Here is a 14,013-nt window from a genome sequence, read left to right as displayed (position 1 = left end):
TGGACACAAACATGTTTCTTCATCTTATTTGAGTGCATAGGACTTAGTATGGCCTGCACCATGCATTTGGGTTAAAGTCTAACTCCTTGGTCTGTGTCTCAGAAGTCAGGTAACACTGAAATTATGTGAGCAGCACTGTACTCGATGTCTTCTTGTCTCCCTTAGGCCTCTAAACTTCTTGTGTTTAAGAATAAACAATATGTGTTTAAGGAAAAACAATGAATAAGTGAATAAATAAAGCCTTTTGATCCCTTGCTTTACCACCAGTCTGCCCCTGAGGGCTGTTCCTATCTGGAACATGAGCTTTCTGCCAGTGAAGATGAGCACACCTAAGTAGCTGTAGGCTTGCCAAGGGCTGGTGCACTGCTCTGTGATCTGTGTAGGTAGATCATGAAGCTTTGCTGGTAAAAAAACCTGTCATACGTGAGAACACAGTAGAGTGCTTGAGGATGTAGGTTTGTAATTCTAAATTTCAGACAGGATAGAAAATTTCCTGTTTCTTAATGCTTTTTAACTTTGTGAAAAAAACTTGCATTAACTTATAGTTAATAATAATAAGAGTTTTATCTGGGACCATGGCTACCTTGCACATGTGTCACATATAATTAAATTGTTCCCTACCTCAGTTATTAAGAGCTGACTATTGTATTATTTATTTATCATCTTAATGCATTCTGATAGGATACCTGGGGGATCAGGGAGAATGGTTGGCTTTTCTGGGTACAGAGAGGCTGAAGATTACATATACTGGAGTACTGATTTGAGATCTCTGAGTCAATGTGACTTGCCCCAAAGACAAGGAAGGAAAGACAGCAAGGGAGCTGAGATTTCTGTTCCACTCTTCTGGAACTGTCTCCTCAAGTCCCAGAACAGTGGAATTATAATGCTTGTCTCTTTTTTCTTCCTTTCTCCAATTGTGAATTTGCCTTTTTACATTTTTCTTCAACATCTCCCCACTTACACCCTTTCCCTGATCCCTCCTTCCAGGTTACTAGTTCTCCTCTAATGCCATTCTAGACACTGGGCTTCCATTCCCCTAAGGAGAGACATCCAGACCATATGCAGTTCTGGCGACCTTTAGTTATGTGTAAAGATTCAGGACTAAAAGGCCTATACCTACATCTACAAAAAAAGCTGACCCACACTTCCTTTTCTTCCAAATGTGTTATAGGAACAGTAATATAGAAACAAAAAATCCCACCAAGTCCAACCAGATCCGATTATTAGGATCCCACAATCTCAGGACATTTTCTGAGTATGAATTTAAGGACGTGTAGTAGATTATTTTAGATTAGTAGATTAGATTATGCTTGTTCTTGTTAAGGATAATCTGCTACATAAATGACCTAATATGATATGGGTCATCAGTTTTAAATATTATGTATCTTATTCCCTCAGTTTTGTATGGTGGCAATTCCTAAGCCTTTCTGTAACAAACACCTCTTGTAACCTTGGAAAATCCCAGGTTAGTATGCTTTGTATAGTTCAAAATAGTTATTTTTTGAAATAATGACTTTCAAAACCATTTCACATTCATTTTTTGTAATTCTGAGGCTTTCATTAAAAAGAACTATAAAATCCACTACTTGTGGATGCTGACATACAGACCTGAAAATTGTCTTGTTCTTGGCATGTAATCTGCTTTTTCAGATTTGTTGGAACATTTTAAACCATTCTTACCATAGAAGGGAAAATAATCCTTGAATGTGGTCTCACTATAGCTGGAGCATTAATGCACTGATTGTTTGAGATCAGTGAGAGAGATACACTTGACAGAAGGTTCTTTGGATTTCCTTCACCTTTATTTCCTCTTTCAAAATCATGTTTTCCTTTCTTTTCCATCACTTAGCAAGGAATAGGGAGTAAGAAATACAGTGGAGATTTTAGTACAGACTACAGCCTGGAAAACATACAAGTAAGGCTAGTTTTTTTTACAAAAAAATTCCTTTTTCATTCCATGAATGAAGCAAAGAAAGAATTAGTACTGTTTTGGAGAATGTAAAGGGGAAAACATGAATTTCTTCCAAAGACTGTGAGTATTGACAGACTTTGATTTCTGCCAACAGATAACTGGAGTCTCTATTGCCTATTACAGATTTGTCTATCTGTTCTGAAACTAAAAACAAATTAGCTTTTAATTCCACACATATATTTGAATGAATATGAAAATGAAATGAGTAAGCTTGTTTTGCTAAGTGTCCTCATTTTGATAGGTTTTCCACCTGCTGTAGTACTAGCAAAACATGAAGCAAACTTTATAATGTGGACATTAAATATTCAGTCCAAGTACTAATTTTAAGCATCTTCCAATTTTAATGCAGCTGTAAGCTGACGATGAAGTCCAAGCCAAGCTCTAATGTTACTGGCATAGCAAAAATGATGATTTTCTTTGCAACAACAATTAATGGTAGATTCAGAAGTATTGCCAGAAATAAAAAAATTTGAACCAATTTGGCTCAGGTACATTTGTACTGACTTGATAATTCCAGTGAGTTTTCAAGCCTGTAAATGGAGTTTCAACAGAAGTTCTATTTTGTTTTGAAAGAAAATTGCATCTTATTGTGTAACTGTTCTGAACTGATGGAGTAGATGATCTTCTCCTTGTGACAAAGAACCATGACCACTCAGTAACCACCAAAGATAAGAACAAAAAAACAGTATTGGGGGCATATTACAGAAAGATAACTGATGATAATGTTTTTGCTGGCACAGAGCAAATCTTTAACAGCAGATAGTTATGATTGTAAATAGGTAGATAGAGCTCCAATTCCAGGTATGCTGTACTGGCTGCAGTGGACACCTACTGCATGATACAGCTGGACAACTTGAATTTCTGTTTTTGTTACACATGCCTATCCTTCATTTCTGTTCTTAAAATACAGGGTGCTGATGACAACAAAAAGAGATGGATTCACAAGGATCTATAAGAATGTGAATTGTTTTCAAAGCAGTAGAGAGAAAAAGAGGGCTATTTTAGGAATAAAGATAATGAGAGATGTCATGTATTCCCTATGCAGCAAAAAAACCTCCTGGTATGGACAAAAAGGTAAGAAGTTACAACCAAATCTCAAAGATATGCAGAGTCACAAAGGTGTATAGGTAAAAGTTCAGTCAAGTGTTCAATGTAGTTGTGCGTCTTCACTTTCTTCTCATAATGTTTACTCCTCCCCAAGTTTCCTCTTTCCAAAAGAAATTAAAAAATTCCAAGCCCATTCGGAGAAGGTAGAGGGAAAAATGACAAAGCCTGTATTGGAATTACCTTTCCCAGATTAATTTCATAGGCCTTGCGAAAACTGAGTGAGCATTTTCAGTCTGATTAGAACATTTCCTCTGCCCAAATTCCATCCCTCTGAGCAGCTTCTGTTGCAGATTCTGGTTTCACAGATTCCCTCTTCTATAGAGAAAGGAAATGGAAGGATAATGAAAAGTTTATAAGGGCAGACTAATAGGGAAGATAGGAAGACTGTGTAATCCTACAATATTAAATGTTTTTATTATTGCGCTGTTTGCTACAATTTTGCCATAGAGAAACTGCATTTTAAAGAAGAGAGAATTGAGTTCTACAGTACCAAACAGTATATTGCAAAATGCCATATATTTGCATCTCGTAAGGTCTGGTGGAATAAACCTTGAAAGTGAAAGTCATCTGACTGCTCAGTCTTTTTCATTGTTCTCTACTGTTCCTTATTGCTTGTTCACATTCACCATTTTTGTTTGAATAAAGTGCTTTTTCACAATCCAGAATTTTTAGTGCTTTGTTCCTGTTTCTGTTAGTACTTAAATTTATGTCCAAAATTTCGTCTGTTATTCTGTACTGCAGATGTGAACTACACTCACAACAGGCTATCTTCATTAAAGCATCCCTGGGTTTTGTAACACTTTTTAATAAATTCCTCTTACTTTCAATAAAGGAATAATCACATACTCAACCAAATTCCATGTAAAGACAGCTGCTTGGTCATTGAATGCTCTCCAGCAGCAACATGGGCACTAAAGGGCTGGATTGGTGTTGGATGGAACCCAGTAGCAGCTGTGGGGTGAAAAGAGAAATGACCCACAGGTAATGCAGCTTTCTCTGAAGAACCAAAGGAGCACAGAAAATGCTCTCCATGCTCCAACCTTCTTCCTATTCAAGTGCATGGTGCAGATTCTCTAACAAATGTCCATCTGCAAAAGGTGTTGTTAAGGGACATTATTAGAAGGGCAGCAGCCTGCTTTCTGCTTGCAGGAAAGAAACCTGCATGATGAGCATCTTCCTGCACATGGATTAGAACCATTGAGCTGAATGACAATAAAGATGAAAAATGTGCTCTAGTCAACGCAAATCTGAAGAATTTCAGTATATATCAAAGGAACTATTTCATTTATTTCAGTTTCATTCAAATATTGAAAACACTGCAACATAGTCTTCTGTGGTAAAGGTCTGTAAATTAGTGTGCTTATTAATAAAAACTGAGCATATGATTTAGTCATCAACAATGCAGAATGATGTAGAAACATGGTTTTTGTATTAAACACCTTTTCATTGTTGGTTTCTCCAAATGTATAGAAAATGGAACCTCCCAAATCAGGGGTCAGTACGAATGCAAAATCTTCATTTTTTATCAAAAAAGAAACTTGAAAACAGCATTTTTGCATGATGTTTTCTCTACATTTTTAAACCAAGACAGTGAAAGCAATCATGACCAGTCTGATCAGTGAAGTTATAAAGCCACAGATGAGAGGGCATGTTCACAGATGACACTGCAATTGCCATCATCAGTGATGAACAATAGCAAAATCTTCGTAAAATAATGTTTAAATGTTCACGTCAATATTTTTTAGAAGTGTAGTGTTTACATCACTGCTTAAAATTAACTTTTGTTTCTGATAAAACTGTAATTAAAAGTTATATTTACAGAAAAGAGCAAAGGTGGGAGGTATTTGTAATAACTTGTGATAAATATTAGGAAATAATCACTGTCATAGTTTGAAAGTAAACCAAAATCACATACATTCCTTTGGCCTTTGTAAGGAACACTGGGAGAAGGGAAGTAGCACTGCTTTATTCTGTAATGCCTCAGCACCCAGCACACAGCCCTGATCAGTCCTGAAATATCTTCTGCACTAGCTATAAGAAATTTATTCCTCCTGTGTACTGCTCTCCCTTTGTTCATGAGCCTGTGTTAGGGATGTCTCCTGAGCATGCAGAAAGGTATGTACAAGCCAAGCCTGAAGGCTGAATTTACAGAGTTTCACAGTACCAATGAAAAAATCTGTATACAATGCCAACCTACCTTATCAACTTTCCTTATAACCAGTGCTTTATTTAGTATGAAGTTACATAAGTGAATGTCATATTGGTTAAAATTACAGAGGAAAGTAAGAGTTTGCTTGCTGACTCACCTCCCTTTGACATTTTGACCACTACTAGTATCTTTAAAAGCAGTTGAAAAGTACATGAAGTAAACGAAAAAAAAAAATAACAGCAAATTATTTCCAGTCACTACAAACTTGAATTATTTTTAAAGTGGTAGTTGACTGATGGAAATTTCTGTATTCTCCTGAGTGATCCAGAAATAAATCAAACAAACAACCCCATTTTGTATTTTTCTTCTTTTTTTATATTTAGGACACCATATCAAAGGGTTTATTTCAGTACCATGGAAGCACTTTGACATTGGAGACACTGGTGTTCAGATGCTGATCATTCAATAGTTTATTCCAGTTCATTAAAAGTGTGACTAACAAGGAGTTTCCTCGACAGATTTCCCCCTCATATATCCTCTGACAAAACCTGAATGTTTTCCAGAATGGCAATATGAAACTTGGTGTCCTCAGCTTTCACAAGTTTCACAAAATCTGTGGCAAACTGCCTTTGGTCTGTCACATTTAGAGTCTCAATCTCAGGCTTGCTGACATTTACATGGAGGCTGGCAGCTTCGAAGCAGTGTGCCTGGAGAAAAAGGATCCCTGTAACATTAGTGGTACGTGGAGCCAGGGCAAAAGTCCAGCCTGACTTCCAAAGGCTGTTCCAGTGGTTTGAAGGCTGATACTGGTGGGTCTCAAAGCAGGGCACAGACAGCTCCTCTTGCCCGGGGTGTTTTTGAGCACACAGTAGGAACGCAGCAACCCATGTGGGCTTCCATCCCTTGGGATGTTCCCCCATGTCTGCCATCACACTGTGCCCTGGAACCTGCTGCTTCCCCCGCCCAGGTGGGCAGATTCAGAAGGGAGTTTATCCTGAGGGCCAAAGAAAGGGGTTTCCCCCTAAATTGTTGCAGTGGGTCAGTATCACGGTGTGCCCATTTATTTGGACGAGGGTGAGGATGTTGCTGTGGCAGCCTCCTGCCTCGCCAGCTGGTCGTCCTGGACCAGAGCAGACACACCTCGGACAAACTGGCCCAACCCTCCAGCAGGACACTGGCACAGCTGGCTGAAAATAGGAAACAGCTCCTTCCTGGTGCCCATTCTGGGGCTGTGGGCTGTCCAAGGGGTGGGAGATGGCGGGCGAGGGCAGGCCACGAGGGCCGCTTTGGGCTCAGAGGAAAAGGCACAAGATGGTGGCGGGGGGGCAGCAGCAGTGGCTGGAAGGGGCCTGTGCTGGGCTCCCACGCTTTGTGACATCACCAGAGCGGCACCGGGACAACACGGGCGGGATGGGGGAGCAAACATTCTGTGCAGTTCCGAGAGGGCACTGTGGGATGAGGAGCCCACTGTGAACTGGAGCGAGGTTCTGGCAACGCCACTGCAGTGAAGGCACCGGAGCAGGCGATGCACAGCCAGCATGGATGAGAACAGATATCCTTTGGCTGCTCTACCTCCTCCTCCTCTCCCTGTCCTGTGACAGCTGCTGTTGTGACACTCCCCACATGCCTCTTCCCCCCAGGCCTGGATCCAGCCTGGGCACACATGGGACCCCCAGATGGGTGTCAGGGATGGCCGGGGACAGCCGGTCCGGTCAACCGGGGCCAGTTTGATGGTGGTTGGGTGGGCGCAGTGCTGGGCACACTCACTCTTTGAGGCTTCTTGGCACTCCCCATCGTTCCCTTCAGCCTCCCCCACACTTCCCTCCTCTCACTGCACCCCTTTCTTCACCCTGGCCACCCCCTGATTTCCCTCACACGCTGCCTTTGGCCCTTCTTGTCACTGCCCTCAGAGTCTTTGGGAACAGAGCAGAAGTCTCTCCTTGCACGCCTCAGAGCCTGCTGCGTTCCCAGAGACCAGAAGACAAGGATGTTCTAGAGTATGAGAAAAGCAAAGCACAAACTTCTTAGGTTTAACAGAACTAAACTTCTCCCCTTCTTTCCCCTATTAGAAGGCAATGTCGTGGGCCAGAAGTTTCCTTAACCTCATTTCTCTTACGTGGTTCTGGTCTGTCATTCAGAATGATTTTAAGACTGGGAATATTGATTTAGAGGGCTGCATGAGGCTGCTTGAAAAAATGCAAATACCTTTTGATGAGGCACATGTAACACATATTTTCAAGGTAAGGTATATGTAGGTTAAGTAATTAAATAAGTTTAGAAGTTCAGTTACATAAGTGTCTTACATTTGCTGACTTTTAAATTTTTTTTTGAGAAGTGTATTTCATGCTAGTAAAGTGTGCAAAATCAGCAAATAATTTTTGTTTCTGTGTAAAATAGATAACCAAGGGCTTGCATTAGAATCCGAATCATTTAAGTTGGAAAATACTTTTAAGATCACTGAGTCCAACCATTCCAGCACTGCAAAATCCACTGCTAAACCATGTCCCTAAACACCACATGTACATGTCTTTTAAATACCTTCAAGGAATGGTGACTCAGACATTTCCCTGGACAGCCTGTTCCAATGCTTGACAACCCTTTTGGTGAAGAAATTTTTCCTAATATGTAATCTGGCACACTCTGAGGCCATTCCCTCCTGTCCTCTTAAGTCGGAGAAAAGACCAACACTCACATAACGCCTTCTCTTTGCCACAACAAAATAGTGTAAGGTGGAAAATACATAAGTTTTGATTCCCAGGTTTTTTGTAGCATGTCTGCACTTGGGAAAATTTAAAATATTCTGGTTTCATCTAATCCAGTTTCTTCTGTGATCAAGCTAAGGAACCCAGATGGCCCTGTCTGATCCTAGACAGAGCCATTAGAGCAACTTCCTAAAAATCCTTTTGCCAGCAGGACAACATGGACTTGTCTGAGCTGCTTGGGCTTCAGAACAACATAGATGCAGCACACATTCATTCATTCTTCACTATACCTCTTCTCTAGGATTTAAGAGGTGTGCCTGAATGGATAGGAATTACACTCTAACCCCCAGGGAAAGTATTGGGCCTAGAGATATGGAAGTGTTTAAGAGATTTCTATAAGGTTACATGATACAGCTAGAAATTGGACTTACTGATGGGTTAATTTAGTGTAGGGAAGAAAACTATCAGCAGGTGAATATTGTCCCAGTGAGCAAATAATGCAAATTTGAGGGGGTCTTAGGACATCCTGGGTTTACGTGTTCTTCAGGTCCTTTCTAGTACTGACTCAAAAGCTCTATGATTTTTCTTTTTACCTCATTTTTTCCCCCCAAAATAGCTGTGTGGTAAAACTCTTTTCCTAAGGGAATGAAACCAAGTGGCTATATATATATGTGTGTGTGTGTGCGTGTGTGTGTGATTCTTTTGAGAATTTTGTAACCAACTGGCTGATTCTGTCCCAATTTGGCAGAGGAGAATTAACTATGGTGAGTCAGAAACTTTCAGGTCATGTCATGCTGACAGTCAGACAGGCAGAGGGAAGGCATTGTGATTTCCTCACTCTGTTGTGTTCCTCTCTCATTGTTCTCTGCCTTGTCAAGCTAAGGTAAAACTGGCAGCATGAGCTCAACGCTTGCTAAAGAGGCTTCCTGTGGTTTTGGAACTTGCACTGCATTGAGAGAATTGCCAACCTTGAGAATCTCATGAGAACTTAAAAGTGTTTCTCAGTTTCCTCAGTTTTCCATCTACTTTGCTTTCTGACAGAAATTTGAGAGAGGTGGCTGGTTGTGGGTAGAGAGGAGAGTAATTATTTGAGGAATTGATCTGCAAAGAACAAGTCTGATCTAGTTGTATTTAACATATTATGCTCAGTAGCTTGATCTAGATATTTGTAGCTGTACTTACAGGCATTCTTCGACATTTGAGAGAAATTTAAGCTTGGGGGTCCAAATATTTCATCAGTGTAATAATATGTAAAAATACAAAGGAGTCTGAAAGGGAATCTTACTGACATTGTTGTAAGTAACTACACATCAACAGTTAATCAAATGGTTGTACATAAAAAATACATTTTATAGAAAACATAGTTTGTAAAGAAAAATCTGCTTTTTTTTCTTGTCTGTCCTCTTTAGTTTATTTTAATGTAATGCTTCTTTGAGCAATATCAGAATTATGAACATTAAGATTTTTAAGGAATAATACATTTTCATATGATTCCTCTCAAGACTCTTTGTCTAGATACTTTTTCTGAATAGCAAACATTAGATGTGCGTTAATAAAAAGAAGAATAATAAAAATCCCCCAAGAAGAAATTTATAACTATCTTTTTATAGCAACATGATTTTTATAACTTTAATTTGAAGAGCTCTCCTGTGGAGCATTGTTGCCTGTATTTCATGAAGAGGCAAGTGAGATAGAAACTTTAATTTTTTTGCCCAGCTTCAATCCATGCCAGTGCCTAAGTGAACATCTCCCAAGTCCTGATAGACTATTTATTTCCAAAATAAATTGGTATTTTCTTTTCCTCTTTAACAGTAATGAGCAAATTTGCAGCTTTCTTAAAGATGTTAAAAATCAGGTTGAAGGTATCAACCTTGGGGAATTTCTCAGTGATAGTGAAATGTGTGTAATTAGCATTTGTATTGAAATATTTTCTGTTAAAAATGATCATTATTATTCTCTTTCACAAACTCAAAACAAATACTGAAGTACTGATATATAAGATTTTTCACTATAACTCCTCATGAAATTTACTTTAGTACTTGTTTCCATTATCTAATATGTTCTGACCCTACTGTTGTATTTATTCAGAAGTACATTGGAAGGAGCTGGTAATGTATCATTAAACTTTTAGGTTTTATGGTATAGCTTCAAAAGTAATCTAACTTAGCAATAATCAAAAGTCTTGATTTAAGTCTTGATCAAAGCCAGAGCTCAAGTAAGTAATTTCCTGTTTATGGACACTTTTGGGGAAGTAAGTGCCATGTTTTAGATGGTGAAATTTTGGCTCTTTGGTAGTCTCAGTTTGAGGAGCCAAGGATTAAGAATTTTGATCACCTTTCGGTGATAATCATTGAGGCAATTAATTGCCATTTATTTGTGACTTTTGTGAGCATTTTTGTCATCAAATTTCTCTTAATTTGACAACTTTTAACAATAATGCAAGCTAAAACGTTAGAAATATTTGTATTTTGTATGCACAATTACTTGAGGAGAAAATTTTAAAGGAAATATTGAACCATTAAATCTGAGAAAAGTGTTCAAGGCAGAAATGGTAAAAAAGTATTCTACTCAAATTCTTTTGCCTTTTTAAACTTTGTAGTGGCTTTTATACTGGAACATTGAAATTAATTACTATGCTAACATTTTGTAAGCTGTATAAAAACAAGCTTACAGTTTAAGAATTCTGAAAGTGTGAATAATTAATCTAACTTAACCAGTCTGGCTTGTTAAGAATAGAACATGATGTCATAGGTTATTATAAAATACCTTGTCTTCAAACTTTAATAGTGTTTCTTATCTGAGGTATTGAAAGACTTGGATCTCATGATAATTTGGTCATCCTTATTTCATTTTTAAATTACTGGTTGCTGTGTTTTGTATGGAAATTTAATGGACAGTATTTACAATATGCTCTAAATTGCTGTTGGAGAAATATTATATTAAATATATTTTCCACTTGATAACTTTTATGCTGCAAATTTATTTTAATTTGCATCATTTTAGAGACTTTGCATAATGTGTTTTAATATTGCATACACATTAAATATAAATTTATTGTAATTATTTAGGTGCTAATTATGTCATATGGTCCATTTTAATCTGTATAAAATATTTTACCACACAAAATCAAATCTAAAAGTTAAAGAATATGATCAGATAACACACTGTTGCCTGAGGATTCTTCTTTGGTTCTTGCTCTTATGATCAGTTAGAATAAAGTGGTTTGTGTGTCTCTTTGTGTTGTTGCATATATTTGTATTGATTGGGTTTTGTGGTGGATTTTTTGGTTGCTTTTTTTTTTTCCAGAAAACAGTTGACAAACACTCAGGACATATAATTAGCATGGAAGACTTCAAGGCAATTTATCGAGCTATTGTGCACAGATCTGAATTTCAGGAACTATTCCGGGCTTACTCGCCAGACGGCAAAATTCTCCCTGACAGCCAGCTCATTAAATTCCTTGTGAAAGAACAGTTTTACACTGAAGCCACTGAAACAACTGCCTTTGAACTTATTTCGAAGTATGAACCCATTGATGAAGGTATGCATGGCTTAAGTATTTGATATCTCTTATTTGTAGAGCTTCTGTCAATGACTGGGGTTTGCAAGAACCTCATATGTTTATTACTTTAAAAGCAATCCCTTTTTGTGTATTTATTATTTTTTTGTGTGTTTTCTTTTATTTTCATGGTGCTATCCTTTCTCTGCTCTCTTCTTTTTTTCTGTCATTTATTTCTCTTTTTCCCTTGTCCTTTCACGTATTCTGTTCTTCAGCTCACTGATGGTCACAACAAAACACTTTTAATTTGTTTTTCTTAGGGTTCTTATCTGCCATGTTGCTTCTCTGCCCATTGTACTGTCTTCTCTCCCTTGAGTCGTTCACTGACAATGTAGGGCCGCAGACAAGACTTGTCCCCTTGACTTGCTTGCAGAATAAGCCCTATGTATGATCTTCATGATCATCCTTTCTGAATCATGAGAATTCTGAGATGAGGAGAGGTTTATAAAGCTGTAACATGTATTCTTCAGCTATTGAAAGCTGCCTCAAGTTGTAGTGTAATATTTCTGCTGAGTTTCACTGAACATAACTTGAGGCAAAATTTGCAACTAAGCTATGAAAAAGACCTAAATGCATTTTATTGCAAGCTGTTACTTTGTTCAGTGGAATATGAATCTCAGATGTTTAATTTTTCAGTTTCCTTGGTTCCTGGTCTTTGAAAATGGGTGGATTTGATAACTGGTTAAAAAAAATAAACCCAAGGAGAAGTGTTCCTTTTGGGATAATAATCCTGAAATATCTATGCTGATCCTGTGGTGGAAGAAGAAAATGAATCACTCTGTCAAAAAGTTTCTTGAAGAGGCACTTACTGTCCAGTAGCAACTACACAACATGTGATTCCTTATGCCTTTACTCTCTAAGGTTGCCTTTCAAATTAGGCTGTATTTTATTGAACATATTCTGCTCTTTCTGAGGACTACTGTGTTTGCTAAGTAGTTGCATAAGTTACCAGTTTAGAAGGTTCCTTTTTTTTTGTATTACCTGTTTTGATGGGAAAACTAAAAGCTATAACACACTTAAACAATGAAAAAATCTTTAGTCCATTAGAAAACACATTTGTAAATATCAACTGGAGTTTCCGCAGGTTTAATTTAATGTCTGGTTTAAATTTCAGATGCTGAGCCAAATTCTTGTTTGTTTCTTCATCTGTGATAAAATTTGTTTGTCTTGTAATTGGAAATAATCTTGCTGAACGGAATAATAACTGTATTGTTCAATGCTCCTTTGAGTGAACTAAAACTCCCACTCAAACACATTTATTGGAAAGTTCCAGTTATGATTGACACGATCAATGATTCATGTGGTGTTGTGATAGACCATTTTGTGTAACTGTTGTTCTCAGTTTGGTGTAGAATATTCTTCATCAGGATGATCTGTTGGACTCATCAGCCATCCTTGTCCTCTGAAAGGGAAAAGGGCAGATTTTGACACTCTATTGACTGGTCTGCTAAGAGTAATAACCATTATCTGATAAACTTGATAGCACTCACATGTCAAGATTAAGATGAAAACAGTGACTAGACTTTATATACAGCTTTGATAAGTGCATCTATAGCATTTAGTACATCCCTAACATTTGTGCAGAGAGAAAAGACTTTCCAATGCTATTGAGCCAGATAAATCAGTATTAACTCTCTGAGGGTACTGTAGCTTGTTCAGGAACGGTGTGGAATACATCACTCATCCCTTTTACTGTACAATTTAAATGTCTGATGGGAAAACACTGCATTAACAGATTTTTTTTTATGTGCTAAAAGCTTGCATTTTGGCAGAAAGAACCATTTTTGTGGAATTGATCACAAAATATGAATATGTGATTCACACCTGACTGTTGTGTCTTACTAACATCCAATTGTCAGTTTTATTTCACACAAATATTCCACTATCTCTGCATTTTATTATTAATTTTGAATAGAAGTCTTGAGTCATTAAATGAGGTTAAAGAAAACATGTCAGCTAAATGCACCTTTTTTAAAAAGCTTGGTAATATATCTCTTTTAAAAAAATTATTGCTTATTATTGAGTATTTACATGGATAGGATTAGAGGCACATTGAGGATAAGAAGGTGCATCCCACTATTATTTACATTGTAGTGCCATTCAAAGACTCTGCTCTTGTCTCTCTATTTTTCTGCTAAGCAGTACAAAAACAGGGCAAAAATACAATCTTGTCTTGAAAACGTACTCACTTTGTAAATAACAGTATAAGCATCTGCCAGATAAAGAGTTTGAGTAATCCAAAATGTATTTGTGAACAAAAAACCCACATTTTCAGTTTGTTCCTAGGATATACAGTCTTTTAAACTTTGTTGGGCTGTTTTAGGGTTTTTTTTTTTTGGTTTGGGGTTTTTTTGGGTTTTTTTTTTGTGTGTGTGCATGAGTGTGTTAAAGACAGAGCAAGATGGAGAGCATTCATTTGCAGGAGAGAAAATTTGATCCCATTGGCCATTGCAAACCAAATTTCCACAAAATCTCAACTAAGACAATGCCTGTCTCTGGATTTATGAGACATAAGAGTTCAGAT

At 37.6% G+C, this 14,013-nt stretch overlaps 2 protein-coding genes across 2 annotated transcripts in view; one reads left to right on the top strand and one right to left on the bottom strand.

Annotated features, from left to right (window-relative positions):
- Window positions 1–5,009: 5,009 nt before the first annotated feature.
- On the bottom strand, window positions 5,010–6,768 carry CAPZA3 (capping actin protein of muscle Z-line subunit alpha 3). The gene is given in 3 exon segments (XM_064656669.1): window positions 5,010–5,712; window positions 5,714–6,519; window positions 6,621–6,768. Coding segments are annotated over 3 exon segments (1,032 nt in total). The 3' UTR covers window positions 5,010–5,634.
- The window catches only part of PLCZ1 (phospholipase C zeta 1), a 47,148-nt gene continuing 39,780 nt past the window's right edge, over window positions 6,646–14,013 (top strand). Inside the window, exons 1-3 of the mRNA XM_064654390.1 lie at window positions 6,646–6,780; window positions 7,345–7,468; window positions 11,237–11,471. Of these exons, the coding sequence (XP_064510460.1) occupies window positions 6,767–6,780; window positions 7,345–7,468; window positions 11,237–11,471 (373 nt within the window). The 5' untranslated portion in view covers window positions 6,646–6,766. The remainder of the gene's footprint in view (window positions 6,781–7,344; window positions 7,469–11,236; window positions 11,472–14,013) is intronic.

Source organism: Pseudopipra pipra, chromosome 5 (genome assembly GCF_036250125.1).
Source record: "Pseudopipra pipra isolate bDixPip1 chromosome 5, bDixPip1.hap1, whole genome shotgun sequence".
NCBI classification, from domain to species: Eukaryota; Metazoa; Chordata; class Aves; order Passeriformes; family Pipridae; genus Pseudopipra; species Pseudopipra pipra.
The sequence above is the reverse complement of the archived record's forward strand: the minus strand, read 5'-3'. Positions and strand labels throughout refer to the sequence as shown.